The sequence below is a fragment of the Daphnia carinata genome, chromosome 3 (genome assembly GCF_022539665.2).
Source record: "Daphnia carinata strain CSIRO-1 chromosome 3, CSIRO_AGI_Dcar_HiC_V3, whole genome shotgun sequence".
In the NCBI taxonomy this organism is placed as follows: domain Eukaryota; kingdom Metazoa; phylum Arthropoda; class Branchiopoda; order Diplostraca; family Daphniidae; genus Daphnia; species Daphnia carinata.
The window spans coordinates 11,487,002-11,514,066 of record NC_081333.1 but is presented as its reverse complement, the minus strand read 5'-3'; the positions used below and the strand labels follow the sequence as shown (position 1 = coordinate 11,514,066).

Below are 27,065 nucleotides of genomic sequence, written 5' to 3'. Positions count from 1 at the left end.
CCAGATGGCGAAGGAACGACTTGTTGTCATTCAAGAGAAAAAAAAAGTTGATGCATCCAGTTTTTGTGATATAGTGCCTTAAATAATTATTTTTGTACATTGGATCCAGTTCAAAATCATGGGACAAACTATTGGTATCTCGTTGGGCAGCTTATCAAGTAAGTTTACATCGATATTTTTTTTTCTTTTTCGAATGATAAGTATTTTGTGGGATCGATTTCGTGCGACTGATTTTTAAGCTTACACTGGTCCAGAAAAACCAGACAGGTGCATGTCATTACCTTGTCCCTCATTTATCGTTCATCCCTTTTCCGTCAAGCTCCACTCTATATGACGTTACAGGCTATTAGTTGGATGAGCAGGTGTTCCACATGTTGATGACAATCAGAAACCCGAATGTGATATCAAAATAACAAGATTCATGCATTCAAAATGCAAGGCACAGATGTTGAAACATGATCACTTGAATATTTCCTGAATAGAAGAGACATGGACTAGCTTCTTATGTCTCATCTCTTTGTCAAGTAAAGTTCTTTTTTCTTCTATAGAGTAGGTCATTGTGTATAGTGTTGCTAGCATGGCACTTCCTTCCTTTTGTTGTTGTGGGATCAGATATACCTGCCACTGTTTACTCTTCTTTCATGAACCCCTTTTTCCCACCTTCCTGCCTAATGGTGTTTGTATAGAGGCAATTGTGAAGAATTGTACCCGTAGGACGAGGTTGACGAAAGGCCCCTTTTTTCAATTGTGATGTGAAGCTGCCAAAGTAACGTAAGCTAGTCGTATCTAAGAAATAAACAAAAGAAGGTTCTTTCTTACGAAAGGACAAGTTAAATAGCTTACAGAGTCACGTTGTGTTACGAAGCCTGGTGTGTAAAGTCAAGCTGTTTCCTGTGCGCCTAAAACAAGAAACAACAGCAGCTGATGTTTTTGACGTCCGTTTACCTGGCCGCCCCTTAAACGCCACATGGTCGTCGACCACCCAGCCGTAACGAAAAGAATCTAATCAGGAAAAAGATAAAGTCAAAGCCTATTGCCGATATTTAAACGTAGTGCCACTATTTTTTATTCGTTCGACATAAAAAATGCAAAGAAAAAAAATAGCCAAACAGCAATAGCCATATTTCTTGAGGAAAGCGTTAGAGCTTTTTGTTTTGTTTTTTTTATTGGCCGGCTATTCTCTCACATTGGCCTGTTTTGCCTATCCCATTTTGTTTTTCCTTTTAAATTTCCATACTTTCAGCTTGCTCTAGTTCCGGTCTTGTATTAGAAATTTAAAAAACAAAAGAAAGACGCCCGTCGGCCAAATGGCACGCGACAGGGGTTTTTTAAACTTCTATATTTATTAAGAGGTAGCACGTGGTGTTGGGTCAAAGTCAAATAGCAAAAGAAAAAAAAAAGATGGGTGTAGGGTCTTGTGGAGGGGTGAAGGCGTGTGTAGGAGAATGGGCAACTGTTTCCAATATGTGTGTTGAAATTCGGCTTACCATCTGGTCACAAGACCGATAATGCCCGTCCGACCAGTTCAGGGCAGCTGCCTCTCGTTTTTATCCCCTCGCTAACGAACTGGCAATAGACTTTACACTAACCAAGGATGGCAACTCCTTGAGAACGAGTGTTGAATATTCTATAAACACGTTTCAGTTCCTTACGTATTCACTTAACGCCATCGAGTTAGGCTCGAAGTTGAACAAAGAACATTTTTATTTTTGGAAAGTATTCGAATTGGATTCAAGTAAATCTAATTTCTGTCTGCAAAAGGATGATGTATGCGTTGAGGGTTCGTGAACTTTTCAGAGGGACATCCATAGATAATCTGAAACGTCCTTCGTGTGGACGCCGCGGCGCGTGACTCTGCGGTTATCCGTCACGCCGGACACACACATACACCGCATTGGGCAGACATTCGTTTGTTCCCCTTTTTTTTTTTTTATTTATTGGTTGTTTTTTTATTGTTCTCCTGGAAAATACGACAACAGAGTAATAACATCAGCTTTTCTTCAAATGGATTGAAAATCATTTCCGCTTCTGCGGCAGTTTTCTCTTCAGCACCCCCCCCCCCACTCCGCCCCTCACACAATGTTTGGTCGTTTGATGCCCTCATTTTTTTTTTCTCTGTGTGTGTCAAGACAAGAAGCAAAAAAAAAAAAAAGCCGGCACGTACTCTGGGCGTTGCGGTTTCATGTCCGGCCGGATGTCTTAAGCTTAGTAACTTCCTTCTTCTTGCCCATTTCCCAATGTCATTTTAATGGAGCGCTCGCGCGTGCAACCTTAAACTTTCGATATAGTCTTTAACTCAACATACACGTACATGTTATCATTGTGAAGTTATCCGAAGGGCATCGCCTTTTTTTCGACATTTTTATTTTTATTTTTTACATTATCATTAGACCGAAACTTTCCTTTCACCTGCTGTTTCGTTCGACACGATTGAATTCACGCCGAAGTTAGGTGGGGTGGGCGGCTTCGACGTCAAGGTGCAATTCGATATCAACTAAAACTTTAGCTGCAAAAAAAAAAAAAATTGTTTTTTAGAGTTTTTTTTTTTCTAAGTTGGAATTTTCTAAAAGTTGATGATTCATCATCAGAATTTCTCTGATGACCGTAGCGAGCCTCAGTGCGCCAGAAAGTTTTTTTTTTAGCAATAGACTGACGACTTTGAAGGTATTTCTCTTCGGGAGTTTGTGAGCATGACCGAGCAAGGTACGATGGATCATGTTTCGTGGTCGACGAACATCAGTCCCGCAAAAAGGGGGGGAAAAAAGAGAGAAACAAGTGCGGCTTTTCTCTTTCAAAAAAAAAAGTCAGCAAAGCCAAATAAATAAAACAAAAAGTTTTAAGTGTATAGCGGCTCTGCCACTCGTCTGTTGGAATTTCCTGTGTATATACAATACAGCACACCCTCCGAAAAGCTCAGGAAAAAAAAAAAAGTTTACCTCTTTGTATGTACGTAATGTCCGCGTGCAGATAATTCAAAATAGAGCCTGCGAGAAATGTGATGTAAAGTTTAAGAAAAAAAAAATAATAATAAGTCACGAAAGAATGCCATTTATTTATTAGCCGCGTATATTACGTCACTTTTTGCGTCAGACGTGAACGCACTAATTTCTTGTAATAATGCACTCGGGTGTGTTATTATTAATTTGTGTGTGTGTGTGACCAAAGACGACACGCGCCTGTTTTGCCCGAGGATGAAAAAAAAAATTTTAGTTTTTCAGTGTGTGTTAATCGTTAAACCACACACGCTAGTGCATCGGCTCCTGGTGAATCGTGACAGACACTACACACATGGCGCATCGCCTTTCCAGTCCAGCATATGCTGGTAAACCCAACACCTGGCGGACACCTCCACCCTATTGCCCATGCAGCAGTTCCTCCTGCCTCTGTGTATCATCTGCCGTAAGCAGCCCCACTACCCTTACTATCTTTTTTCTTATTCTCCCCCCCCCCCCCCCACTCACTATTCAATCGCATCCCCCCTGTATACAGTGCGGTATAAATGCATTTATCAGTACACACAAAAGGGAGCTGAAGAACCTTATGGAACGGCAGCTGCGCTTGTAGGACTATGCATCGCTGTTGAAACACCATCGGTCCCTTAAAAAAAAAAAAAAATCGATCAACAATAGACGCCGGGGCCTCTGAAATGCATAAAGTTTTAGTCATAATGGCGGCAACTGTTTCCTCGTTATAAACATACGAGACACAATGTTTCTCTTTTCCTGGCTTACTATCGGATTGTGAATCAAACTGCTGCCTACACACGCGTTCCCCCCCCCCTGTCTGTGTGTAGGCGTATATTTTCATCAGGTTCATTCTTTGATTATTTGCCTTGGCTCTTATGGACCAAGGGCAGCTGATCTGCACAGAGGGAAGTTTAAATATTTACGGAAACATTAGAGAGAATGGTTACATCTCTAAAATTGGAAAACTTATTTTTATTCTCCCCCCCCCCCGCGTCACTTGTCCGGTTGTGTGACGTCGACGACCTTTGACAAGCAAGACGTTTTCACCGGAATGACGGAAACATGTGTTAAGGGTTGCTTCCTTTCATTTTCTGTGAAAGAAAAAGGAAAGAGGGAAGGCGTATTTTGTCCACCCTTGCACAGCGTCGACCGGAAGGGTTTCCATGGGGCCGGAAGGATCAATTCATCCCTTTTTTTTTCGAAGAAGCAGTTTTTTTTTTGCCAACGCAATGAAAAAGAAAAACGGGAAATAGTTTCGAACGTGTTGTTTATGTCTTCTTCGATTACGCACTTTAAAAAGGGGTGGAAGGCGTAAGGATACGAGGGGGGGGGATCTGGCTTCTTTCTCTATTTTAGAACCCAAGAAAGTCACATGTGAAAGGAAGGGGGGACGTCGTCGACGTCGTTTTTTCTGTTTTGAATTCTTGGACGGAGATGCGCCCCCCCCCCCTTTTTTCCCCCTTCGCTAACAGCAGCGCACGTCTCGTTTCCGCTCCAAGAACTTCAGGATCTTTCATTCATACAGATCCACCACCCCTCTGCTGAGCGTCGCCGTCTGTTTCTCTCCCAAAAAATGGTGGTGGGTTTCCACCTCATAGTTTTATCCTCTTTATTTGTTCCTCCCCTTCGATCCACCCCCTGAAAGAGAAAAAGCCTGGAGGGGCTGCCAGAAGCGATCCGGCTGTATACATGTTCCAGCCGCTGGCCGCTGCTGTTGGAGTTTTTGTGGCAGCTGTGCACACTTCCACCACCGTCAATAGACTTTCAAGCTCCACCGGTTTGGTAGCGCCATTCGAAAGCCGACCATCCGGCCGTGTAGACCCTTCCTTGTTCTACCCGCTTCCCCCTGGTTCTATCAGTCGGTCCGTTTCGCGTGACCCAGTGCGCTCGTATTTTCCAGTTTGGTTGGCCCATTTCTTTTTCATTTGGCTTCGACTTTGCGGTGCTTTACTTGGCGTGTATTTGTGAGAGTGAATACGAAACTATTCCGTTTTTTTTTTCCTTCCGTGAGAAAACAAAGAACACGAACCGTTTTTTAAAACAAAAAAAAAAAAGGTTTATCGTGAGTTTTGCAGCCAAGAAGAAATTTGATCGATAAATTTCTGCGAAAATCGCTGTGCACATTTGTGTTGATATCAATTCGAGATTACACTGAACCTGAATCAAATCTGTTTGGTCAAATGGTGACCGAGTTGATCACGGCCGACTCAGGGAAGACGAAGGCCAGTCCCAAACCGCTCAAAGGAGCCATGAAAGTCATCAAGAAGCTCAAAGGGCGCATCGGATTAGGTGAGTCTTCCATTTCTTTCGTGTGTTTCCTGCTACGTTCACTAACGTTGCAAAGGAAAAATATGTGCGGTTTCCGGGAGAACTGGACAATTCCTACCAAGTTGAAACTATTTTTTTTTTTTTTAGATAATTGGATAGGCCTAAGGGTTTTTTTTTTTCGTGTACCTATGTTCGTAATTTATTTTAACTCCCCCCCTTCTTCTTATGTATCTGACCACTGATGACGTTTTCCGGTCGTTTTTTTTTTCGTCCCGTTTCAAAGTCTTCGGATCGTGACGGCTTCCGTCCGGTTGTTTTTCATGAAAGTGTTTTAACACGCACAAAAAGTTCAAAGTTGAAATCTCTTTTCTGATTTCCTCGACGTGATTTCCCTTTTTTAATTCAAATACTTCCGGAGTACCATCCGGTGGGGGGAGGCGTGTGCCTGCGGATACTGGCATCAACTCTTCTTCTTTTATTTTCGCGTTCCAGATGTTTAATAAATTCTATGCGACACATACTATTGAAAGAAAAAAGTATGGGAGGTCCTTCAATGGTCTAGTGAAGGCACGCAGAAGAATAGCTAAGGGAAATGGAAGAGGGGAATGATACGATGACATAGACTAAAAAAAAAAAAAAAGTCGTCCAACATGTAACACCGGAATGAGGGTATAGATCCATTCAATCGTAGGAATGCGCGTGCTTTTTATCGCATTTACATCAGACGGGAGGGAGACGAAAGAAACATGAGATGTTGAAATTGAACAAAAAAAAAAAAGTGAGAGAGAGAAATGTGAACTCTTTTGTTAAATTTCTCCATTCTATCCGTATGTCCAGGTTCGAACAATGGCGACGGCAGCGCGTCGCAGCCGATTCTACAGTTCCACAACACGCGCGGAGAGCACGTCCGCTTATCAGCCGATCGGAGCACGGCCCGCCGCGTCGATTCTTTCTGCAAAGGCATCGCTTTCTCCCAGCGCACCGTCCGTCCCAATGAAAAGGTAAATAACAAAACAAAAATCTTTATAACATGTATTGAATTCCTAATGCGATTCCATTTAGAAACCATTATTTTTAAATTAAAATGCTTGTCCTTTTTGTTCAGGTTTATCTACGCGTGGCGGAATGTTCCACATCATGGAACGGAGTGCTCCGTATTGGCTTCACATCATGCAATCCGGCATCCTTCAGCGGAGTCTTGCCCAAATACGCCTGCCCTGGTAAGTTTTTACGGCCCTATTTCTCTTTTTTTGAAACAACATTCTCATTTTCTTTCTCTTTTTTCAAATGATGTGGAAACAGATTTGACGAGCCGTCCCGGTTTCTGGGGTAAGGCATTGCCTGAACGCTACGTCGACGTCGGCGTCCTCTTCGCGTTCCACTTCACGGCCAGTGGCGATGTGATGCTCAACGTCAACGGACAGGATAAGGGCGTCTTTTTGACGGGCGTCGATGCACGCACGCCACTTTGGATCATGGTTGACATTTACGGCAACACGACAGCCGTCCAATTTGTTGGTAAGTCGAACCCGCCATCTTCTTTTCTCTTTCATTCATCGTTTAACTTGAATTTCGTTTTTCTTTCGCTCCAGATCCTCGAGGCAGTTTAAATAACAATCCGATGCGTAATTCGCCGACGAGGAGAAGTACCACGAGTTTGCAGTCGAGCGCATCCAGCAGTGGAATTAGTAGCACTTTGGCTTCGAATGACATTAATCAAAGGCCGCACCACCTCCAGCAGCTGCACCATCAGCAGCAAATGCCGCGGCCGCGCAGCGAAGCCGATTTGCTCGTCTCGATGAACGCGCTCAACTTGAATCGCGGACCTCATCAACTCCCGAGTCTGCCCTTACCGCCCATTCCTGGAAGTCTCCAACAGCAACTGCAGTCGTCCAACAATTCGGCTGGACAGCCGCCGGCACCGCCCGCCGTCCTCCAGAATTTTCCGCCTCCCCCTCCATTGCGTCACTACCGCCACCACGTCTTTCAGCCGTTGACGTTCCACCCGCGCACGCACGGCGTCAACATCCGCATGGGACCCGATTGTCGCACAGCCGTCCGCCACGACGCCGAGTTCTGCAACGGCTACGTCCTCTCGTCCAGGCCCATCAACCCGGGCGAGTCGTGGGTCGTTCAGATCGTCCAGACGGAATCCATCTACGTCGGCGGAATGGGATTCGGCTTCACCACTTGCAATCCAGCATCTCTTTCATCCACTGACTTGCCCGACGATGCCGACCAACTCCTCGATCGGTACATTCCGATTTTCTTTTCCTTTTTCCTTTCCATCGATTTTCAAGGAGAAATGTGAAATATAATTTCATTATTTTTTTTTTTTTTAACAATTTACAGACCGGAATATTGGGTCATTTCCAAAGATGTCGCTCACGGACCGATCCTTGGTGATGAAATCGAATTCCACCTGTCTCACAGCGGCGAAGTGACGATGATGAGGAACCGAGGCGCCGCCACCCTTTTGATGCACGTTGACGTTTCCCTGCCGCTTTGGGCCATCTTTGACGTTTACGGAAGCACCCGAGCCGTCCGTCTCCTGGGCACAATCGCACCACCTCAGCTGGCCGAACAACCCGCCGTCATCTACCAGGCACCTCCTCGTATGAGCCCACCTCGTCCTCAGCAACCTCAGCCTATTTATCAATCCGTCCCGTCCGCCGCTCACATGATGCAACAATCGTTTCCGTCGGGTGTCTTGTCTTCCGGCACGGCTTCCTACGTCGAAACGTTGACGCACAGCCTCAATTGCCAATCGGGAACCGGGTCCAGCAGTGAATGCACCGTCTGCTACGAACGCAGCGTCGATTGCGTCCTCTACTCGTGCGGTCACATGTGCCTGTGCTACGATTGCGCCCTGACTCTCTACCACGGAGGCCGGACGGCCGGTGGCCAGGGTTTGTGCCCCATCTGTCGGGCGCCGATCCGCGACGTCATCCGGGCCTACCGATCTTAGTTCAAACTGACAGCATTTTTTTGTGTGTATTCCTTCCTTCTCTTTTGCTTTCATTTCCTAAAGTCACGTGATGAAAATGGGTGTTTTTGCTTCTCCTACTCGGTGCCCTAGTCGGTTCGAATCGAGACCAACTGTCTCGATTTCAAACAAAACGTAACCAAAGTCACAAGGCATTCGAAAAAAACTTTCGACTCAATTTCAACAATCTCACTTTCATATCAATTTTTTCGTCCATTTTCTTTCGCTATTTTTTTTTTTTTTCGAGTATTTTGGCTCTCTGTTTCTTTTTCTAATTTTTCGCGACACAATCAGAGAATTTCAAATCATTTGAGTCATGCGGTGGTCGGTGTACAAAAAAAAAAAAATAATTTCCAGATATAAAAAAAAAATGTGTTTGCCAATTAGAAGTTGGTATTATGAATTCAGGACAACAAACACAAACAATAGAAAGAAAGAAAGGGGGGAGCTAAGAGATAATCTAACTTGTTATTGTAATTTTATTTCATCGTGAAAACACAACAAAAAAAATCTGTAGTAGAACGAATGTTCTGTTGAGTATTCTATTTGTATGTAGATAAGCAAAAACAAACAAAAAAAAAACATTAGAACGCAGTGAAGTAGAAAAAGAAAAGAAAGTGGTGGTAATCTGGGGCGGTGGGGTACGTGAAAAAGGAGGAACTTTTTTTCTACAATTTTGTCTGTTGATGGATTGATTTGTTCGTGTCACGAGTTTGTCCCCAGCGGAGACGAACGGCCGATCACCGATTATTTGTTTGCGTTTTACATTGAATTTAACACATACTTTATACTAACTCACGCCCCTTCACTCATTATTTCGAATCTCCAAAACAAAAACATCCACCACGTCCCCATTTTTTCTTTGTGTGTTTTGAACGCGTCTGATTTCTTGCATATTCCTTTCTCCTATCACATGTTTTTTTTTTAAATAATGAAATGATTATCAATACAGAAAAATGACGACAATCATTTTTTTAAACGAAATGTATTACAAAGTCTTTACTTATTGCATCATTTCGTATAGATACTCCGTTTTCGTGAACATTTATATTTCTACACGAATCGATTACGTCCCCCCTCTTTCTAACAACATCCAACTCACTCCGAAAATACGATGCCGTGTTTACGTACTCCTCTATCGCCTTCCTGTTTTTACCCCTACAGGAGTAACACAAAAATAACAATCGAACGTCATGGAGAAAAAAAAAAAAAATAAAACCGTAATTCGATCACGAAGGCAGGAAGGAAGGGGAAATAGGTTTTTTTTTTTAAGGATCACGAAAACAGAGGGGAAAAAAGAGCAGTCAAAAAAACAAAGTACTACTTACCCTTTCTCACAAAAATCGAGGGGAGTAGAAAAGAATAAGGACGTGGGAATATCAAGAGGGTATAAATAAGGTTCCCGTTGTTTCCTCAAGCATTGATCCGCCGCGTATCTTCGACTTGTATCGGAGACAGCCGTTCTTTTCCCAATAAGAAAAAAAAAAGGAAAAACCTTGAGGGACAACCGACAGCAGCAGCCAATCTTATAGTCGACGCTCTCCTTTTTTTTTCTTGAAAAAGAAAAAAACAGGTTCATGTTCCCACGTTTGACTGTGTCCCAGGTGAGGGGGTTTTTGAAGTCTTGGCATCTCTTTTCTTCGATGCCGACAACACCTTCTTTCTGGGGTTTGATGTCACAGATGATGGAAGGCAGACAATGGCCACGGAAGATGCTTTCTTATAAAAATACGGTAGGATATTCCTGAAGACATTCGTTGAGACAATTGAAATTAAAAAAAAAGGGAGGTAACACAAGACTGTTTTCCTTCTTTTGTTTTCGGTGTGTACATCATTAAAATCCTACCCATTATCTGTTGTCTACACACCAATTGTCGCTTTAATTTACAATGCATATCTGCTAGATGGTGGAACTCTCTTTCAAAAACCGCCCTTTCATGAGACATTTGACGCTTTGTTGCACTTTTTTTTTTTCATTCCCTTTCGACATTGTCTTTTAATGCTCTTATCATAGAAAAGAATTTGTGGAATACATACAAACGGAGAGGTATATATCTCAAACTGGAAATACCAGGTTAGTTAAACATAGGCGGTGGCCTTCATTAAATATAAAGAATTCCTGATGTGAGTAGTGTGTGAGTGTGTAGCCAATGGAATTCAATTAACTGGCTAATGTTGGGAATTTTTTTTTTGCCCTCGCTTGCGTTGCCACCGCACGGATAATGGAAAACAAGAGCAGCCAAACTGAACCATTTTTTTTTTCTCTGGTAGATCCGAAAAAGAACGTCACATACTTTAGCATGTGATATTGATCTTGCTGATAAGTAAACACGTTTTTTCTTTTCCCATCTTTCAGCGCATTTTTACATATCCCGTGATATTTCTTTCAACTTTCTTCTTGTTCCCACGGTGATTTTTTCTATTGGCTTGGATTGATATTGAAAAAAATAAACGTAATGCACAGAGAAACCGTCTGTCGCCGTGTCGTTATTTAAAACGATCTTTTTCTTGTTGCACTCGTAAAATTTTAAATACAGGTAAGCTTTGTGTGTATCCGTCGCAAATACTTCTATTTTTACCGGCTAGTCCAGCAGGTTTGAACCTATTTTTGTTTTATTGCATTATTGCTTTATTCCAACTGCTGCTGTTGTCGATCGATATCTTTCTCGTGTCGTCGGTCAAAAGTTTACAACCTTTAGAGCGGTGGGTCGACAATTTGAGGTAGGTATGAGTATTTATAAATGCTACTTTTTCGGTAGCGGTGCTGGTACGTGGTCATTTCTTAGGAGGCGGTTGTTCCTAACAATAAAACAAAAACCTATGCATTGCCTACCAACTTTTCCCATGGTGCACTTGTACAGTTGTCAAAAAGAAGCACCGAAGGTTTAGTTATGGATCGTTCCCGCTTTTTTGGCAATATGGATGACAACTGTACTTTAGTATGAATAAGTCACGGTGTCGTCGTTAAGGAATAATACGGGCGCCAGACAGAATAACTAAATGTTATTGTGTGTATACCTCTCGTCGCCCCATGTGATATTAAACTATACCGTAGCAATGGTGGTATTAGTCTACTGTTCTGCATGCTGAAGGCTTTTATTCTTTTTATTCTTGCTGCTTGTTCATTAGAAAGTGCTGGCCTTCGTTCTATTTTCGTTAGGGTAGCAAGAAATAGGAAAAATACGGGTTCTATTGTTGGTGAAATGTTGAAAAATGACGGGATAAAAGGAGCCATTTACATTTATTGCGCGATCGTAATAAAAATAAAAATATGGCGACCGTGTTTTCACATTATCGTGACGGCAATTTTGTTTTATATGCAGCAATCACGCGATGATACGGATGGGTCAATATTGTCTTGATTTTGACGTCACCAAATCGTTCTGCATTCTGGTTGCTGTTTAGCTGTTCCAATGCGTCTGTTTATGTGTCGTCAGCAATGGCTTCTCCTAATTTAGAAGAATTGTTCGAGGATTCAAGGTAAAATACGAATTACTATTTGATTCTCTTCTTAAACTACCACAGTTTTCAGACTCGTCCCGAAACGATCAGTATGAAAAATATTTGAAATTTTAGTAGCAACGATCGGATTAGCCGTAGTGAAGTGAGGTTTCGTGAGGTACTGGACAGAATCTTAATGGTTGTTCTTTACGAGGCATCTGCAACTTACGAAACCAATTCATGCCCAAAATTAACATTTATGATTTCGAGGAATACATATCATTATTCTTTAGAAGATGGCTGCAAAAATTGCAGACAATGTTTGGCTTCAGTTGTTTGCAGAGCTTTAAAATCTGTGCCTATTCTAGCAGCCATCTGGTTACCAATGACTATTTTCAATATTGTTCTCGAACATTTCTTTTTCTTCATGCAGGATCACACAATGGGATTGGACACTGTTGCTGCTGGTATTTTACACCCCCTTAGGACTATTTCTGCTTGTGATGAGAATCTTTGCCCTCATCCAGTTCTATCTTATGTTTCTCTATATGCCATACCAGCCAATGAAAAGGTAGTTGTGCATTCTAGCTTTCTTGCTTGAGTTTTCTTAAATTCCTCTTATTAAAATACTCCTTTTCAGATATTTGTTGAGGGTGTGTGGATTAATACTTGGTGTTTTTGTTAACGAAAAACATTCAAGCAAGGCAGCTGCTCAAGAAAATGCTGTCTGGGTCGCAAATCACTGTAGCCCATTTGATTCAATCGTTCTCCAGGTAATAGCTGGTACACCAAGAACCACCATCTTTCCAGAAGATGAAACAACTGCAGCCAAAACAGGACTTCTCAAGTTTCAACCTGGAAAGTTTGATCAACACAAGCGAAATAATCCAAAACTTCCAGTTCAGCCGCTGTCTTTGAAAGTTTCACGCCCTTTCCCACCCTTTGCCGTTACCGTCCTAGACAGTCAGCCGTGGACGGATGCGTTCTTTCTCCTCTTTAGTCCCTGCACAATTTTCAACATTAAGTAATTTCAATTGGCTTCAGCGTTCAGTTGTACAGGATCACGAATCGTTACGTATGATTTCAGATTTCTGGATCCGGCTGAGTGCCAAGAAGATGAAGAACTTGAAGCTTACGTTAGCCGGATAGAATCGGCTATCAGCCAAAATCTCGGCATTAACGCGACTTCTTTCACCGCTAAAGACAAGGTACGAACTCTCTTCTTTGCAACAGCATATTTCTAACATATTTTATATCCGTTACCTAGATCGAACTTATCAAAAGGAAGCGATTTGAGGCACAACCCCCACGTCCGGTTCAGAGATCCAATAATCGGTGGCAAGTAATGGCCAATCAAGTAAAAGAAGTCTTGCCTCATGTTCCCATATCCGTCATATTGAGCGATCTAAGTAAGATGAAATTACTTTCAAAACGACTTCAAATTTAATGTTTTACACCATTTATAGGCAGAACTAATAGCGTGGATGCCACAGTGGCCAATCTAGTTGAAGGCGTTGTACCATTCACTCCTGAGCCGATAGTGACAAGGGTCGAGAGTGGTCCAACTGGGTCATCTCCAAGGCCTGGCCCATCCAACTATAAACCAACTGGGACTTCTTCGCAGGTGCAACAAGTTTCGGCATCTACGTTCAGCAAGCTCGTCCATGAGCGAGGGCTGTCACTTCAGGAACGAAAGCAGCGCTTGTTACGCCAAGCTCAACTCCGTTATTGCGAGCGGCATGATCTTCAAATCCCAGGGATTAATTGTTGAAAAACGAGAATCAAATCAAGAAGGAGCGAGAAAACATACTGTAAAGGAAAATTATGCTTCTGAACTCTGTTTATCCTTCGTTGATTATTTTTTTTTGTTTTAGACGGTTTTTTCTTATTCCCTCCAAACCTGTATTTCATCTTCTGCTTTGTTTATTATTATTTTTTTTTTTTCATTCTGCTTCGGGATTCAAAAATGATCGTCTCTCTGTACTACCGTCTAAATATTTGAACAAGTCTCACTTATTGAACGAAACCGTCAAGACAACCATCTTGTACATAGATTTGGATAGTCTAGGTTTGGTATTTAGAAAACTCAGTCGCGTCGGTTCGTCAAAATACACACATTTGGTGGATAAAATATTTCGGCTCTCCAAGTAGATCTCGTTTAGAAGCAGTTATCGGCTAAGCCTATGGCATTTCTTCTATATTTTTTTTTTTCATAATTTCGAGATACTTGAAAGCTGAAAACGTGGCGGGTGGAGGTCAGTATACAAAAAGGAAAAAATCGTCTAGACTAAAGTTCCCCACCAAGATAAAAAAAGTAACAGATAATGCATCTAAAGGGGAAGGAGGCAATAGACATAAAACATCGCATCCATGGCAGGTTAACTTGGCATTTAAATAAAAGCAAAAAGAAAAAAATATCGGTATGATATTAACAACAGCTGCCATCTATCCATTTAAAAATGAACCACTTGATATTTTTAATTAAGCAATTTCTCTTGAAATTCGTTAAAAATCATACAGTATACTCCCAATTAAAGCAGATGGAAGGAATAGGCATAAAACATCGCATCCGTGGCATATTAACTTGGCATTTAAATAAAAGCAAAAAAATATATATTGGTTTGATATTAACAACAGCTGCCATCTACCCATTTAAAAATGAACAGCTTGAAAGTTTTAATTAATCAATATCTCTTGAAATTCGTTAAAAATCAGACAGTATACTCCCATTTTAAGAGGAAGGAAGGAATAGGCATAAAACATCGCATCCGTGGCATATTAATTGGCACTTAAATAAAAGCAAAAAAAAAATATCGGTTTGATTTTAACAACAGCTGCCATCTATTTATTTTAAATGAACAGCTTACACGCACGCCAGAACGTGCTGGCGTGCTGCATAAACCCGTTTTTTTACCTTTATTTGAAAAACCGTCAGTTCTCCGTAAAAATAAAGTCGATATTGGTAATTCTAATTTTATTCTGAATCGAATTAATATATTTAAAACTGTATTTCGTTTTGGGCCAAAAAATAAAAAAAAGTCGGGCTTATTTCGTCGCTCTTATTTAGTCGGGCTTATATCGTCGGGCTTATTTTTTACGGTTTTAAAATATTTACGTTGATTTTTAAATAAACTTGATATTTTAAATAAATTAATTTATCAAATTATCGAAATAAGTGTTAAATCAGAGGAGTGGCTGCTTACAAAAAGTGTATCAAATTCCGTACAAACGTATGTTAGCGCAACAACTTTGTTCTTCTGTTTTCATCGTTTTTTTTCGAAAACTATAAGCCTGGTGCAAAAATAAACTTGATTTTTGTGATTCTCGTTTAATTTTGAATCAAAACGATGCATTTTTAGCTATATCTTGAATTTAACAAAAAATGAAAAAGTGGGAAGGCTATAGCCTTCTCACTTTTGTCAAAACCTGCAAAAAATCAGTATCTCTTGGAATGAATTAAGAATTACAAAATATACTCAAAAATTAATTGTGATTTAGAAAAAACGATTCGTTTTATCGTCAAATGAATCGTTTTCCAAATATACCGAATAAATGTGATGCAGCAGGTTAGCGCCAGAATGTGCTGGCGTACTGCGTGAATCTGTTTTTTGCCGTTATTTAGAAAACTCCGTTCAGGGTAAAAAGAACTGAATTGAATTCATATCTTTTTAACTATAGAAGAACTAGCAGAACTAACTATACAAGAATTAGTAAAAAAATTAAGAATTGAGAGTTGTGGTGCAGTGTTTTCTCAACTTCGGTTATGCTTTTTGAAGCCATAAACAGTATGATTCTCTGAAAGCGAAATTCGAAACTGTATTCGACAAACGTCAAAAGAGTACCTACTGATATCAATTGCTGCTAATCAATGAAAAAGGTTCGTACCTGGCGCTGATTTTTTTATCCTTTGGGAGATGGCAAAACATTTGGTTTGAAAATTTTAAATTGAAGAACCGACTAATTGAGCCCTTCATTTGCATTGACATACCAATTTCGTATACTGAAGCACGAGTCACCTTTTTGCTGCCTATTTTTCTCTTTTCAGCTGAGCGATAGACGTCTCCGTCTTTTATCCTTGGCGTGTGCCTCTATATTGATTGTCGTATATGTGGAAGACAGCTGGCACAGACTTGAGAGCATCAACCGATCCTATTATCGGCTGCTACTCTTATAGAATATATACCAGCATAGTTAGCTTGTCTTACCCTCCTCTGTTGCACTGTCTGCGTAATTTCTCAGGACCTCTCAAAGGACCAATCTAGATATTGCTGTTATATACTAGTGCTTGCTGTATACACGACTTTTCTTAATAATCAAATGTAGGCGTGGTTCCCTATATGTACACGGTATATGCCCCTTTATTCTACCGCACAGATTGTTCAATGAAATTTTATAATAGGTTGCTGCCCAGGTTATTTATGGTTGAACGTGTACAAGGTTCACTAAGCACTTTCCCAGATTAAAATGTTATTGTGCCCCGCGGTGGTTCAATCGCTACCCATCTTCCTTCCAGCTTCGCCCTTTTATGTTTGCGTCTCGACGATTTTCACAAACTTGTCAACTCGGAAGTTTTCAGGAGAGAAATTTCGTTATCGATTTCGACGTAATAGAACATCTAAACTGATATTAAACCCGCGCTCTGGCAAAGCAGAAGTTACCTACGCGTTACTTTTCTTAAGACATACTGTAATTAATAAATAATATGATCACCACAACAAGATGGCTAACGAACAACCTGTAGTCCAAAGAAATGAACTTGGCTTTATTAATATTTAATATGTTGGCCAACGAGTAAATGGAAAGGACTTTTGTCAATTCAACCGTAATGTACGCTCGATGTCACACATTATATGATGAAGTTTCTTAATAAAGAAAAGTAGCATGAACCAGGGACGCGTGACATCTCGTTTTTATCACTTTTTCAATTTGTTGAAACCGATTTTTTGTTCTCAACTCGGCTTTTTCGGGCACAATTTATTGAATGGGCCCAATCTCTCAATTTCGGGAAAATGTTTTAAACGAGAACGAAGTTTACCGCATCTCCACGTCAGTTTGGTGTCTTTCAATAGGGAAAACCAGATCGATAAACAAATAGCATGTTCCGCAGAATCGATCGGATCATACCGTTTGATTGACATTGAGACGTACGCAATAGAATCGTGCGTCAAAAGGCAAATGCACGATGTACTATACCGAACCAAGTATATTCTGCGATAAATCTAGAAATTTGAATTTCTAGAATTCGGAAAACTAATTCGATTACAGGATCTGCTTTCTTGTTTACGTATCGATTTCGAAGACTGTTCGAACTGTAAAGAATTTTGCCTTCAAACTGATAATGCAACATCAGCAACAATAAGGAAACCAGTCGGAAATAGAAGTTTCTCATTGTTGAGCAATACAAAATAAATCGAACACGGTAGCAATATTAAATAGATATTTTAGTAATTTGGTTCCGTGTTGTACAAAATATTAAATTTCAATTTAAAAGTCATACACAACGCTCGTTTTGAATAGTCAGGAAATGATTTTTCCTCAGAATTAACTAGTCTTCTTTCAAACTATTGTGTCTCGCATCCATCCACAAGTTGATAGCTTCCATGACGAATCCAGCCGTTCGGGCTAGATTAGCGTCCTCATTTAATTGTAGTCGAGAATCGTGCAACTGTCGTCCAAGGGTACTTATCGGAAAGACGCCACTTGCTGTTGAAAATACATCGAGAGACAAGACATTTGTTAAGCTTGCGAAAAAGAAAGAAAGGTAATAATCTGCAGCTCGTTAAGGACATGGATTGGACGTCTAACTCTACGTAATGTGTGCGCATATCTCTAAATTACTCATTGCAATGATGACGATGACAACCATGTAGAGTATGACGGCTCCCATCGATAGAATGTAGCCGGCGTAAGGTTTAGACAACCAGATAAGTTTGTCGTACAAGTTGGCGGAAATGTAATCGCTGACGCTGTCGTACTGCGTAATCGATGAACTCCAACTGGGACCACCGCTTCCGGTCACTTTAAAGCGGGCATTTTCTTGATCCTTGGGCTGCTGAAAAAGAAAATTGGAAAAAAGCCTTTTTTCAAATTGTTTTCTTTCGATTGTTTATTAAGAATATAAAAATGTAGATGTACACGGAAACAGAGCTGTTGTTCTAACTAACGAATATACCGTTAAAAGCTAAAACTGTATTAAAACCTGGTTAATAAATACGTAATCGTATTTGAAATAGTTTATTGTTGACCAACCGAATCGGCTGATCTGCCGTGTCTGCTCAGTTTCTCCGACATTTGATTGAAGGCTGTTGTGATTACGCCAGTAAGTCGATCCAGCTCTTCCGGATCCACGCCCATACGATCAGCCAAATTCCTGCCCGTTGTAGTCACCACAGATCCACTCACTGAATGATAGAACATATATGTACGAAAACGATGCAAACATGGCATTATATGCACAAAGTATATGAGACCGAATTCTTATTGACTCTTAATAACTGACCGACGATGAGAATGTAGATGACGACAAAGAGGACGATCATGGACGCTACTCCGGTGGAAATACCATAATAAGGATACGTGAGCCAGCTGGCCGAGCTGGATGCGTAATTCGATATGTACTTGGTAATTTTGTCCACAACCGACGACAGGTTCAAGCTCTTAGCTTTCTTGGTCGTCATTCTCGAGTATTCCGGCCATTCGGATCCACCGCGACGTCCGAACAGTGACGGCGTCTTGTTGATATTTACCTGATTTTGAGCAAAGCCGAGGAAAAACATGTTAATGATACCATCCCATCGTCGGTAAGTTTATGTAAATATTACTACCCTTAATCCTGCATCCGGGATCTGGGTAGCATCGAGGCTGGTAAACAGGGTAGCCAGGACGCAAACTGAGTAGCAAATTAAAATCGTTCTCATGGTGATGTTTTCCTTCTCGTTCTTAATGACCTATCGGCTTCTTGAGACAAACAAAAAACCAATAAAGTATCATTGAGAAAAGGAAATCATGTAAATAAAGGCAAAGAGGATCAGTTTCATTATTTGATGCGGACAGCAGAAACAACGCAATTCTTCAGCGTACGCTGAAACCTTTTCAATTTGAGAAGGGCTTCGTTTGACGTGCCAGATGCGACGTTTCGCACGGTTCACAATCCCTAAAACCCGGCACATCTTCAACAAAAAGAAATATGATTTCCATCAGAGTTCAGAAAGCCCTTCTTCACATGTATCTCGACATTCCGTTTTGAGCACGATACGTGTGTACGCCTTTCGTCAATGATTGTAGCGTATTATTTACAATCACACCCATGTTTCATTATGGAAGAGATCAAAAGGAAATGAAAGAAATGCAATCACAGTCAAAAGCAACAAAAAAAAAACGACACTTCCCAACCTCAAATCTGCACGTAAGTGAGATAGATTGCGTGGTACGTGATTGATTGGAAACTGGTCACGCTGTGTGTCTATACCAATAAAACGCAGACAACCGGACGTACAGCTGGATGGCTAGTGACACTTCAACTGAGAGTTGGATATATTGCGACAGTGGTATTTATCTGATTCTTTTCCATTTTTTTCTTTCTTTTAAACGGGACAAACTCAGCTTGTCGTGTACGCAAGACGATGGAAGTAAACAGACCGGATGTGTACGGTCTTCTCTTGTGCAATATATGAAATACGTTTCACGTCATATCGGACCGTCTGTCAAACAACTTTAGAAGAGGCTCCCGCGTTCCGATTTTCACGGTCGAACAAGTAATACGGAGAACAAAATAGATTTATGAATTGAAAGCAAAGGAAGTGTGTGTGAAAGATCGATCAGAAAACCGGAACTAGGATTCTTTTTTATTCTTTTGTCTCTTTCTTTCACGATGACGTACGATCGTGAGCTTGTCGTCCCCCGTACGTCGCTTGATGAATGGCGAATAACAAACAACAAAAACATTCTTGCGTCTTTGTTCCGTGGGTGTTCCGCAGAATCATTGCACAGGTTGTATTGGCACCGAGCCCTTTTACTTTGCAACCAAATAACGTCATCGGTCTATGTCCGACAAAGCTATTTCTTATATTCTCCAACTTCCCCGTTCAACAATGAAATGTCACACGTTCCCAGTTGATAAGAACTTGTGCGTCCGGAAGTTTTCTTTTTTTTCCGGGAATGACACAGACAAGATGTAGAGCACTATAGGGAATCAAAAAAAAAAAAAAAGATCACTGTCTTCGCTGGCTTAATGTAAAACAACACGCAACTCTGCAGCGTGTCGGAGTTCATTAAGTTGGAATCGGGGTTTCGAAATAAAACTTGTGTCTCATATATTGGATTAAGACATTGTAAGGTATTTGTTTCGACGTCTGTGACCCTGTTTCGGGAGGCCGTTGACCAACCAAATAAGATTTGAGGGCACATTCTTTGCTTGGTGTTGCACGCACAATTGACGGGTCACACTGATCGATATAGGAAGTATGTGGAGAAAAAAAACCGTGAACGATAAAAAGAAAAAGCCATTGATGAACCACGACGTTTACACGCTCGGGTATAACTTCAAAGAATATACTACTGTGTTTAGTTGGATTTTTGCGTACAAGCCAACAACTGAAACATAAAAGTCAGGGTGATACAGAAGCCACTAGATTTGGGGATTGCATAGGAAATTGGAAAAAGGAATTGTTCTGCATTTTTTTTTTTTGCTATTCAAGCAATCACATATAGAACTTTATGCGATTCTTCTATATTCTCTTTCTTCTATACATGAGATAGTCGTACAATCTCACGATAAAGCCTTTGAATGTGTATCAGCTGAATATTTGGGTTGTAGGGGAGAGGCTCTTCCTTTATCCCCGAGGAATTTACGATTGTACTTGATCTATTTGGAAAGGCCATATCATTCTGGGGAATTGAGAAACAAAGAGTTGATTGAATTTTACGTCGCACCTAAAAATCAATTGTTGATGTTGTACGATGCGCCGTCAAACAGCCTATGCGTGTTTTTCTTTTCTAGGACTCGGTGACGTTGACATAAATTACGTATTCACGATGCGTCCAATGTACCGTCCATTATCCCGTTACGTCGTTGTAAATGCGACCGTTTGCAAACGCTGGTGTGGTTTCTATTCGAGTGAGAAAGGTTACGTCGGAAAACTCGCAAGAAAAAGAATGGATTTGCCGTTTGCTTTAAACTCTACGTAATCTATTTTTTTGGAGGGGGGAGTTTACAGACGTTTAGAAGTTCGTTAAAGAAACATTCAGTTCGGGAAACCGCAGCCTTAATATTAACAAGGATCAATGTTGGCTCAATAAAATGCATTATAATCCCATGAAATTACTAAGAACATTTGAATTATCCATATGGGAACGCTAAAAATACGCTGGCTGTGTTTAGTTGCATCGAATCTTCAGACCAACACCACCTACACATTTATTTGTCCCTTGCGACGCGAAAAGTTTTATACCGGGCTCTCGCAGCTTACGTTGAAAGAAAGGCAAAAAAATCGAAGTTTTTAATCTTGACTTATGCACAGTTGCGATTGGAACTCTTTTTTCTACCTACTGTGTGATTCCATGAATGAAAAATGCTGTCACCCAACTTGGTACCGATGAGTGCCTCTTTATTTCCTTCCGTTGCCACGCCATCCGACGACGTGTCTTTTTACAAATCGATCATCTTCCCTTTTAATTCCAATACGATTAAGCTGTGAGGCAGTCAATTTACAAATGAAATTTGTATTCTTCTATATTTATGTAAATATATGCATAGGTAATGTACACCTTTGCGTTTGTTAGTGCGCAGGAAATAAATAAAGAATAGAACCTCATACGGGCAACTCAAGAAACATTCCCGATCTCACAAGTTTTCATGGGGGGGGGGGCGGAATAATAAAATAGGCGAGACACACAGATGGAGCAAACTGCAACAATTTGAAAAACCAAAAAATCGTAAACAATCGATCATGTTTCTTTTATTGGTTTTTCGATTCGAATTGACCAATGGCATCCATAACAGATCGACTGGCATCAGCCAGGCTCCGCTGGAATCGTTGGTTGTACGGATAAGGTCCTTGAAATGGTTGTTGAGCCATTTGAGGAAGCATCATTCCTGGGTGGCCAGCATACGGTGAATCCATACCAAAGTCTTGCCGGCCCAACAGCGCTGCTCCGACAGGCAACACTCCAATACCTATAGACGCAGGGCAAAAATTAACAAAGATGGATTAGTATGGCTGTTAATTTCTGTTTGTTGTAGAGCTCCTTTACTGTAAATGACGAGCCAAATGACGATAATGAAGATAGATATGGCCACAACACCAACAACGGCGCCGGTTGTCGGAGCCGTGCCGACGACCAGAGAAGCCAATCCGGCTGGCCAGAAGCGCGCAATGTTGAGCGCTTTGGCTCCAAAGTCGAAGAGTCCGGAGACGGGCAAACGGGAAATGAGTTCGGGCCACTTTTTGAATACAAACAAAAGTCAAGAAGAGGGTCATTTGTTTTGGAGCGCAATTGTATTACCACGGAAGGCTTCTGTCGAGACGAACGGTCTCTACTGGTGGCGTTGAACCCTTTGACCGTTCCCGACGATAGTTTATGCAACAGGGACATGGAGTCGGCCCCGATGTACTTTCTTTCCGAAATGGCTACTGCATCAATAACATCATCATCCGCTCTGCAAGTGGATGACAGCATGACTAGCACCATCGTTATCGCTGCCAAGTATACGGTCTTCATTCTGGTGTTATTATTCCACGTCCCAGCATTTAAAAAAAAACAGAAAAAAGAAAAAAAAATCGATATGATGAAAGTGAATTCCAGAAACGATGTCTGATCACTGTAAATAAACAGCATAAACAAAGATTGGGAAGAAGATATCCTATCTCTTAATTGAGACTTACGTTGTCTGTGCTGGACGTGCGGGTACGAAGTTATGGATCAAATGGAAGAGACGGTAACGTACTATATATTTATAGCAAATCACTGATGAATACAAGCGATAGGAATAGACCACTAACACACGAGAAAATGCGAGGAGCTTTACGAACGCCAGCAACGATGGTGATGCAGTGATTAACCGGCCGATGGACGACGGTCGTATTTATCTGGTTTCCTGGTTGGCTATGCTGAGAATAAAAAATAAAAAGTCTGGACGACCTCAATGTATTTAAGGTCCTTATAATAATAACCAGCTTTCTATAAGGTGTATAGTGTCTGTTAGCTTCCGGATCAGGCCGGATATCTCTCTTTCTTCTCTTCCTTTTTTTCTTTCGTTTTTCTTTCCTTTCGTATACACACACGGTGGCGGACAGATACAAAACAACGATGCCAATCACATTCTACACTTGTATCTCTTACTATTGACGTCGGGTCACTAGGGAAAGGAAATTCATATCACGCGAAACAACGGGAGGCAGGGTTCGGGATTGAACTAGGGCCGGCCAGAACTGAGAAAGACGCGGAAGCCTAGAACTCCCACTGTCGTATAACGGCTTCGATTATACGAAAAATGTTATGTAGTTTTGCATTGACTATTGATGTTTAGTGATGAAAAAAAGAAGAATTGCTTTGAAATTTTCATTTCCGACGCTATCGAGCGCTTCCGACTACCATTTTAACTTTTTTACATATTAGCTCTGTATGCGCATAGTAACGCATTTTATTTTCTAATGATTCCCCCTCTATAACACCGATCGATTAGACAGGTTAAATTTCCCATTCCGCGTGGGGACTTTGTGGTACCAAATCATGTGGGGACGCATTACGGCTGCTATATTGAATGGATTCTCAACAAAAAAAAAGGAAGGAAGAGGCGGCGATCAAATTTTGTTATTAAAGTATTGCCTAGTAAACGAATTCCAGTGATTTCTAGTTTGGTGGCATTAGCGATTTCCGTCTCTATTCTTCAAAATGAAGTTGTATTCAAATTCGGACGAGATAGGGCGTGAAATCAATGAATTCCGCTACCTTTCACAAACTCAATTTCTCCGTCATGTTTAAAGCGTTAATATTTCGTGTTTTACCGGTGGATAATTTTAGAAAGTCTGTCGAGACAAAGGATGCCGGGTTGAAATTGAGGACTTCATTGGTCGTCTTCGTCATGTCAATTTTTTGGTATTCAAGTGACGTGGAATGACCCCGGATTTCTCCTTATTATTATCATTTCTGTCTTTCGTTCTCCAGTTATCCTCTCTGCCACACATCGCATTCGACATTCATTTCCGCTTTCCTCCACCTGACCCCTTATTTAGTTTTCTCTCTTATAAAAAAAAACTGGCCGACATACAATCTCACTATTGGTAGCCACTGTTATTAATGTGATGTGATCCGATTCAAAAAGGCAAGAATATGGCAGTATCACACGCAAAAGCACAATCATTTTCGCCTATAGAGAAGCGTATGCCTGTTACGAGGGTATGATTAGATTTTCAGGACTTTCTTTCATCTTCTTGCTTTTGATTTCAATAATAGAAAACGGCCAGCCATACCATGAGGGGCAATACGTTCATTCTTCGTTCGTTTCACCTATGTACACATTGTACGTTGATCAAGTATGGCGGGGGGAAAACCTTTGGGCAAACAACCTGACATAAAAAAGATCACAGGCCATAGCGGCGTTGGCGGCATACTTTCGTTACTGCATTATTGTTAACAGCTTAAAATGAAGTTAAAACCAGCAAAGATTTTTAGAATGTCTTGGTAACAGATTTCGGTCTTGTTTGCCTATTCCGCTTTATGTTGATATTGAGGTGCTCATCACACAAACATTGCTGCAATTTCATGGAAAATAGACGGGGGGCCCATGGAAAGTCATTTGCCTTTAATGAAGGAAATAATGCTCGGCTTTCCGGCGATGGAAAATCACTAATCCATGCGAATAGTTTGCCTGTTATTTGCGGAACGTCTTGTTTGAAGAACGGATCACAAAACTCTATTGTTCTGAGCTAAAAGGTAAAATGGCAGAGAGAGCATATTATATGGCGATATATACGCCAGGCCAAAGAGAGTTATTCAGGTCTACTATGCAAAAATAGAGCCTGGATGCATAGACACAATTCTTTTTATCTCTTGGCACACAAAAAATCGATGACGGATGAAGAATGAGCAGCTTGATGAGTCTACATAATAACAAAAAGTTCTGTTTGCCATCAATCGCAAACGATGCACAGCGTTTTCGCATAATGACAAAGCCCTTTAAAAAGGCTTTCTTAATAGCTTTTTTGGAAGGAATAAATTATTATGTAGCTGGGTTTTTGCCTGTACGCTTCCGTACGAATTAGCTCCGTGCGGATACTAAAGAGTGGACCGCATGTGAGCGACGTCGCGATGACAATAATATAGAAAATATGGCGTACAACTGCCAGTAAGGATGTCATCTGTTGGTAATGTAAAATCTCCCAAGATACATAATTGAAACTACACAAGCTGATGTATCCCGCAAGACACGATAATGACACCCATACGGAAACCGATATACAAACCTTTTGATATTCAAGACGCGATGGCCAATCTATCTTTGCAAAAGATGATCTAGCTCATCAAGACTTGGTTTACCTGATGCGATGTAATTCCATCGTCTCTGTAATTACAGCACAAAGTGAGTACTATATACACTTGATGAACAAGGAACTTCTCTTGGCCATAATCGATACTCGCTGCGCAATGCAATTGCCCAACTCTTGTGTAACCGATGAAACCGTTGGTGTGCAGGTTCTTCCTTTGTTTGAACAAAATCGAATGAGTCAGGTCCGCATCACTGTTTATAGAGACCGACGTGAATTTACAATCAACTAGAGAGTTTTACATAAGAGGTAATAGTAATCTGGGGTGCAGCTGAATCTTTCCAAGTAGAAGGAGAACAGGTGTGCGTTACGTGAGCGCAAAAAGATGCTGCCCGATATGGTGCCGTGAGTTTCAGGTCGAAACTTTCTACAAAAGAGTTCAAAGACCTAGTTTTCTTCTTTAATGGGTCGTCTGTTACGTTGGCTCTGCACGACACGGCGCTCATTATCCGTTTGAAGCTTTTGTCAGGCACTAGGAATATATTCTTCATTATACACGCAGCACGCTATGGAGAGTTGCCTGCAACACTGACCCAAATACAGAGCCTTCTATAGTATAAAAACAAAAAAATACTAGACGTAAGGCTCACTTGGAGATTTCTTACGTTTCTTTTGTTTTCGACGCTTTTGGATCGAGAAGACAAAGACGTTTTTACATCCTACACTTTGCTCTTTCGATTTTTCGGATCAAACAGAGTCAGAAGGCTGCAGCATCTGCTTTTGTCGTGTACCTAATCACAAGGAAAGAGTTTTAATAGATGATGAACCTGACGCCTCTTTCTTATAATCGTAATCTCGATCTTTAGAAGAATAACGACTAGTGCAAACAACACGGGGGAAAAGGTTCGTAGTGGACATCAGTGTCAGAAGGTACAAATATATTACAATGAGTATAATTACTGTTTAATGGCATATGGTAATAATGACGTATTCATTCGTAATCTTTGAATTGTTAAGTCGGTGAACGCACGTTGAAGTAGTTCAGCCAGCACAATTGCTTCTGATTTTCAAGATTAAACTTTTATCGTTTTTCTGCCGCGTTAGCTTGTTCTGTTTGCCGTCTCTTCTCTTTGATGTTTGCTGCCTCCATGCCGAACAAAACGTACAATCGACCATATAATCGATAATATATATAAGGCCGTTTTCCCTTCCTTTTTTTAAATCTTTATACTCCACTTGTGTCTTCTTTTATTTAGAAACTCTTTTCCCCCTTTTGGAAACGAAGGAAAAAAAAGCCTGCAATATATATGGAAGATGGGGGATGGCGTTATAAGAATGGAGACAGCGTTATATAACTATTCACGTATGAACAGCTGTTGAATTTCACTCAGTGGCCTAGAGCTCTCTCTAAGTTGTTTTTATTCAACAACCCGAAAATATTCTTGCAAGAAACGCGAGGGGTTTCGTTGTTTTAAAACCCACATCTCGTCGAGTCAAAGTTAATCCATCGACTATTCTTTAAGCTGTTTACTACCTACGCTAGAGTTTGTACGAATTGCATGTCGTATTCCTAGGTTCGGGGCAATGAATTATCGCGCTTTTTTCCTTTAAAACATGGCGTCGTTTTTTGATCGAATGTTCGATCGCTTCAATCTGATTGCGGATGAATTTGATGATTGTGCAGTTTTATACAGAAATAAGCCTTTTCACGCATTCAAAATGTGAGAAATCGTGACGCAAAATAGTTTTTTGAAGGACTGCCGAGCGTGATCGATCCAGTTAGAGGGAAACCTTTTTGATGCTTTCCGCCAAAGGTGTGACGTGATCTCGATATGAATTACCTGCATATAACTTTACTAACAAGTTTTTTTTTAAAGGGATCATTTTACGTGTATTCGTACAAATAAAAAGCTGAAAAAA

General features: G+C 40.9%; 4 protein-coding genes across 6 annotated transcripts; 2 read left to right on the top strand and 2 right to left on the bottom strand.

Annotated features, from left to right (window-relative positions):
• Positions 1 to 19: 19 nt before the first annotated feature.
• On the top strand, positions 20 to 9,204 carry LOC130697395 (protein neuralized-like). 2 transcript variants are annotated; one of them, XM_059494493.1, is made up of 6 exons: positions 20 to 158; positions 6,072 to 6,235; positions 6,340 to 6,454; positions 6,537 to 6,752; positions 6,827 to 7,487; positions 7,587 to 9,204. In XM_059494493.1, the coding sequence occupies exons 1-6, from the start codon at positions 119 to 121 to the stop codon at positions 8,200 to 8,202; spliced, it is 1,812 nt and encodes a 603-aa protein (XP_059350476.1). In that variant the 5' UTR covers positions 20 to 118; the 3' UTR covers positions 8,203 to 9,204. The 2 variants fall into 2 exon arrangements, with proteins under 2 accessions (XP_059350476.1, XP_057376282.1); XM_057520299.2 differs by lacking the exon at positions 20 to 158 and adding an exon at positions 4,630 to 5,255.
• A 2,338-nt stretch (positions 9,205 to 11,542) lies between these two features.
• LOC130697386 (lipid droplet-regulating VLDL assembly factor AUP1-like) lies at positions 11,543 to 13,794 on the top strand. The gene is made up of 6 exons (XM_057520290.1): positions 11,543 to 11,700; positions 12,095 to 12,232; positions 12,302 to 12,685; positions 12,749 to 12,869; positions 12,929 to 13,070; positions 13,128 to 13,794. The coding sequence occupies exons 1-6, from the start codon at positions 11,660 to 11,662 to the stop codon at positions 13,430 to 13,432; spliced, it is 1,131 nt and encodes a 376-aa protein (XP_057376273.1). The 5' UTR covers positions 11,543 to 11,659; the 3' UTR covers positions 13,433 to 13,794.
• A 3,374-nt stretch (positions 13,795 to 17,168) lies between these two features.
• Positions 17,169 to 18,617, bottom strand: LOC130697387 (uncharacterized). The gene is made up of 5 exons (XM_057520291.2): positions 18,486 to 18,617; positions 18,161 to 18,407; positions 17,911 to 18,062; positions 17,500 to 17,713; positions 17,169 to 17,364 (listed from the first exon to the last, which is right to left on the bottom strand). Exons 1-5 carry the CDS (start codon positions 18,576 to 18,578, stop codon positions 17,207 to 17,209), a joined length of 864 nt encoding a protein of 287 aa, XP_057376274.1. The 5' UTR covers positions 18,579 to 18,617; the 3' UTR covers positions 17,169 to 17,206.
• Positions 18,618 to 21,365: 2,748 nt separating this feature from the next.
• On the bottom strand, positions 21,366 to 22,702 carry LOC130697392 (uncharacterized). 2 transcript variants are annotated; one of them, XM_057520295.2, is made up of 4 exons: positions 22,545 to 22,702; positions 22,165 to 22,381; positions 21,913 to 22,102; positions 21,366 to 21,835 (listed from the first exon to the last, which is right to left on the bottom strand). In XM_057520295.2, exons 2-4 carry the CDS (start codon positions 22,378 to 22,380, stop codon positions 21,618 to 21,620), a joined length of 624 nt encoding a protein of 207 aa, XP_057376278.1. In that variant the 5' UTR covers position 22,381; positions 22,545 to 22,702; the 3' UTR covers positions 21,366 to 21,617. The 2 variants fall into 2 exon arrangements, with proteins under 2 accessions (XP_057376278.1, XP_057376279.1); XM_057520296.2 differs by lacking the exon at positions 22,545 to 22,702 and having other exon boundaries at positions 22,165 to 22,400.
• Positions 22,703 to 27,065: the final 4,363 nt, after the last annotated feature.

Excerpts from the sequence above, each read along its gene's own strand:
- LOC130697392 (XM_057520295.2), bottom strand. The coding sequence starts at position 22,380 with ATGAAGACCGTATACTTGGCAGCGATAACGATGGTGCTAGTCATGCTG. Across the intron at positions 22,103-22,164 it reads CTCGACAGAAGCCTTCCGTG|TGGCCCGAACTCATTTCCCG; the intron begins GTAATACAATTG and ends GTATTCAAAAAG. Across the intron at positions 21,836-21,912 it reads CATTTGGCTCGTCATTTACA|GTATTGGAGTGTTGCCTGTC; the intron begins GTAAAGGAGCTC and ends CTGCGTCTATAG.
- LOC130697386 (XM_057520290.1), top strand. The coding sequence starts at position 11,660 with ATGGCTTCTCCTAATTTAGAAGAATTGTTCGAGGATTCAAG. Across the intron at positions 12,233-12,301 it reads CCATACCAGCCAATGAAAAG|ATATTTGTTGAGGGTGTGTG; the intron begins GTAGTTGTGCAT and ends ACTCCTTTTCAG. Across the intron at positions 13,071-13,127 it reads CGTCATATTGAGCGATCTAA|GCAGAACTAATAGCGTGGAT; the intron begins GTAAGATGAAAT and ends CACCATTTATAG.
- LOC130697395 (XM_057520299.2), top strand. The coding sequence starts at position 5,147 with ATGGTGACCGAGTTGATCACGGCCGACTCAGGGAAGACGAAGGCCAGT. Across the intron at positions 6,236-6,339 it reads CCGTCCGTCCCAATGAAAAG|GTTTATCTACGCGTGGCGGA; the intron begins GTAAATAACAAA and ends CTTTTTGTTCAG. Across the intron at positions 7,488-7,586 it reads GCCGACCAACTCCTCGATCG|ACCGGAATATTGGGTCATTT; the intron begins GTACATTCCGAT and ends AACAATTTACAG.
- LOC130697387 (XM_057520291.2), bottom strand. The coding sequence starts at position 18,578 with ATGAGAACGATTTTAATTTGCTACTCAGTTTGCGTCCTGGCTACCCTG. Across the intron at positions 18,408-18,485 it reads TCCCGGATGCAGGATTAAGG|GTAAATATCAACAAGACGCC; the intron begins GTAGTAATATTT and ends GCTCAAAATCAG. Across the intron at positions 18,063-18,160 it reads CATCTACATTCTCATCGTCG|TGAGTGGATCTGTGGTGACT; the intron begins GTCAGTTATTAA and ends TCTATCATTCAG.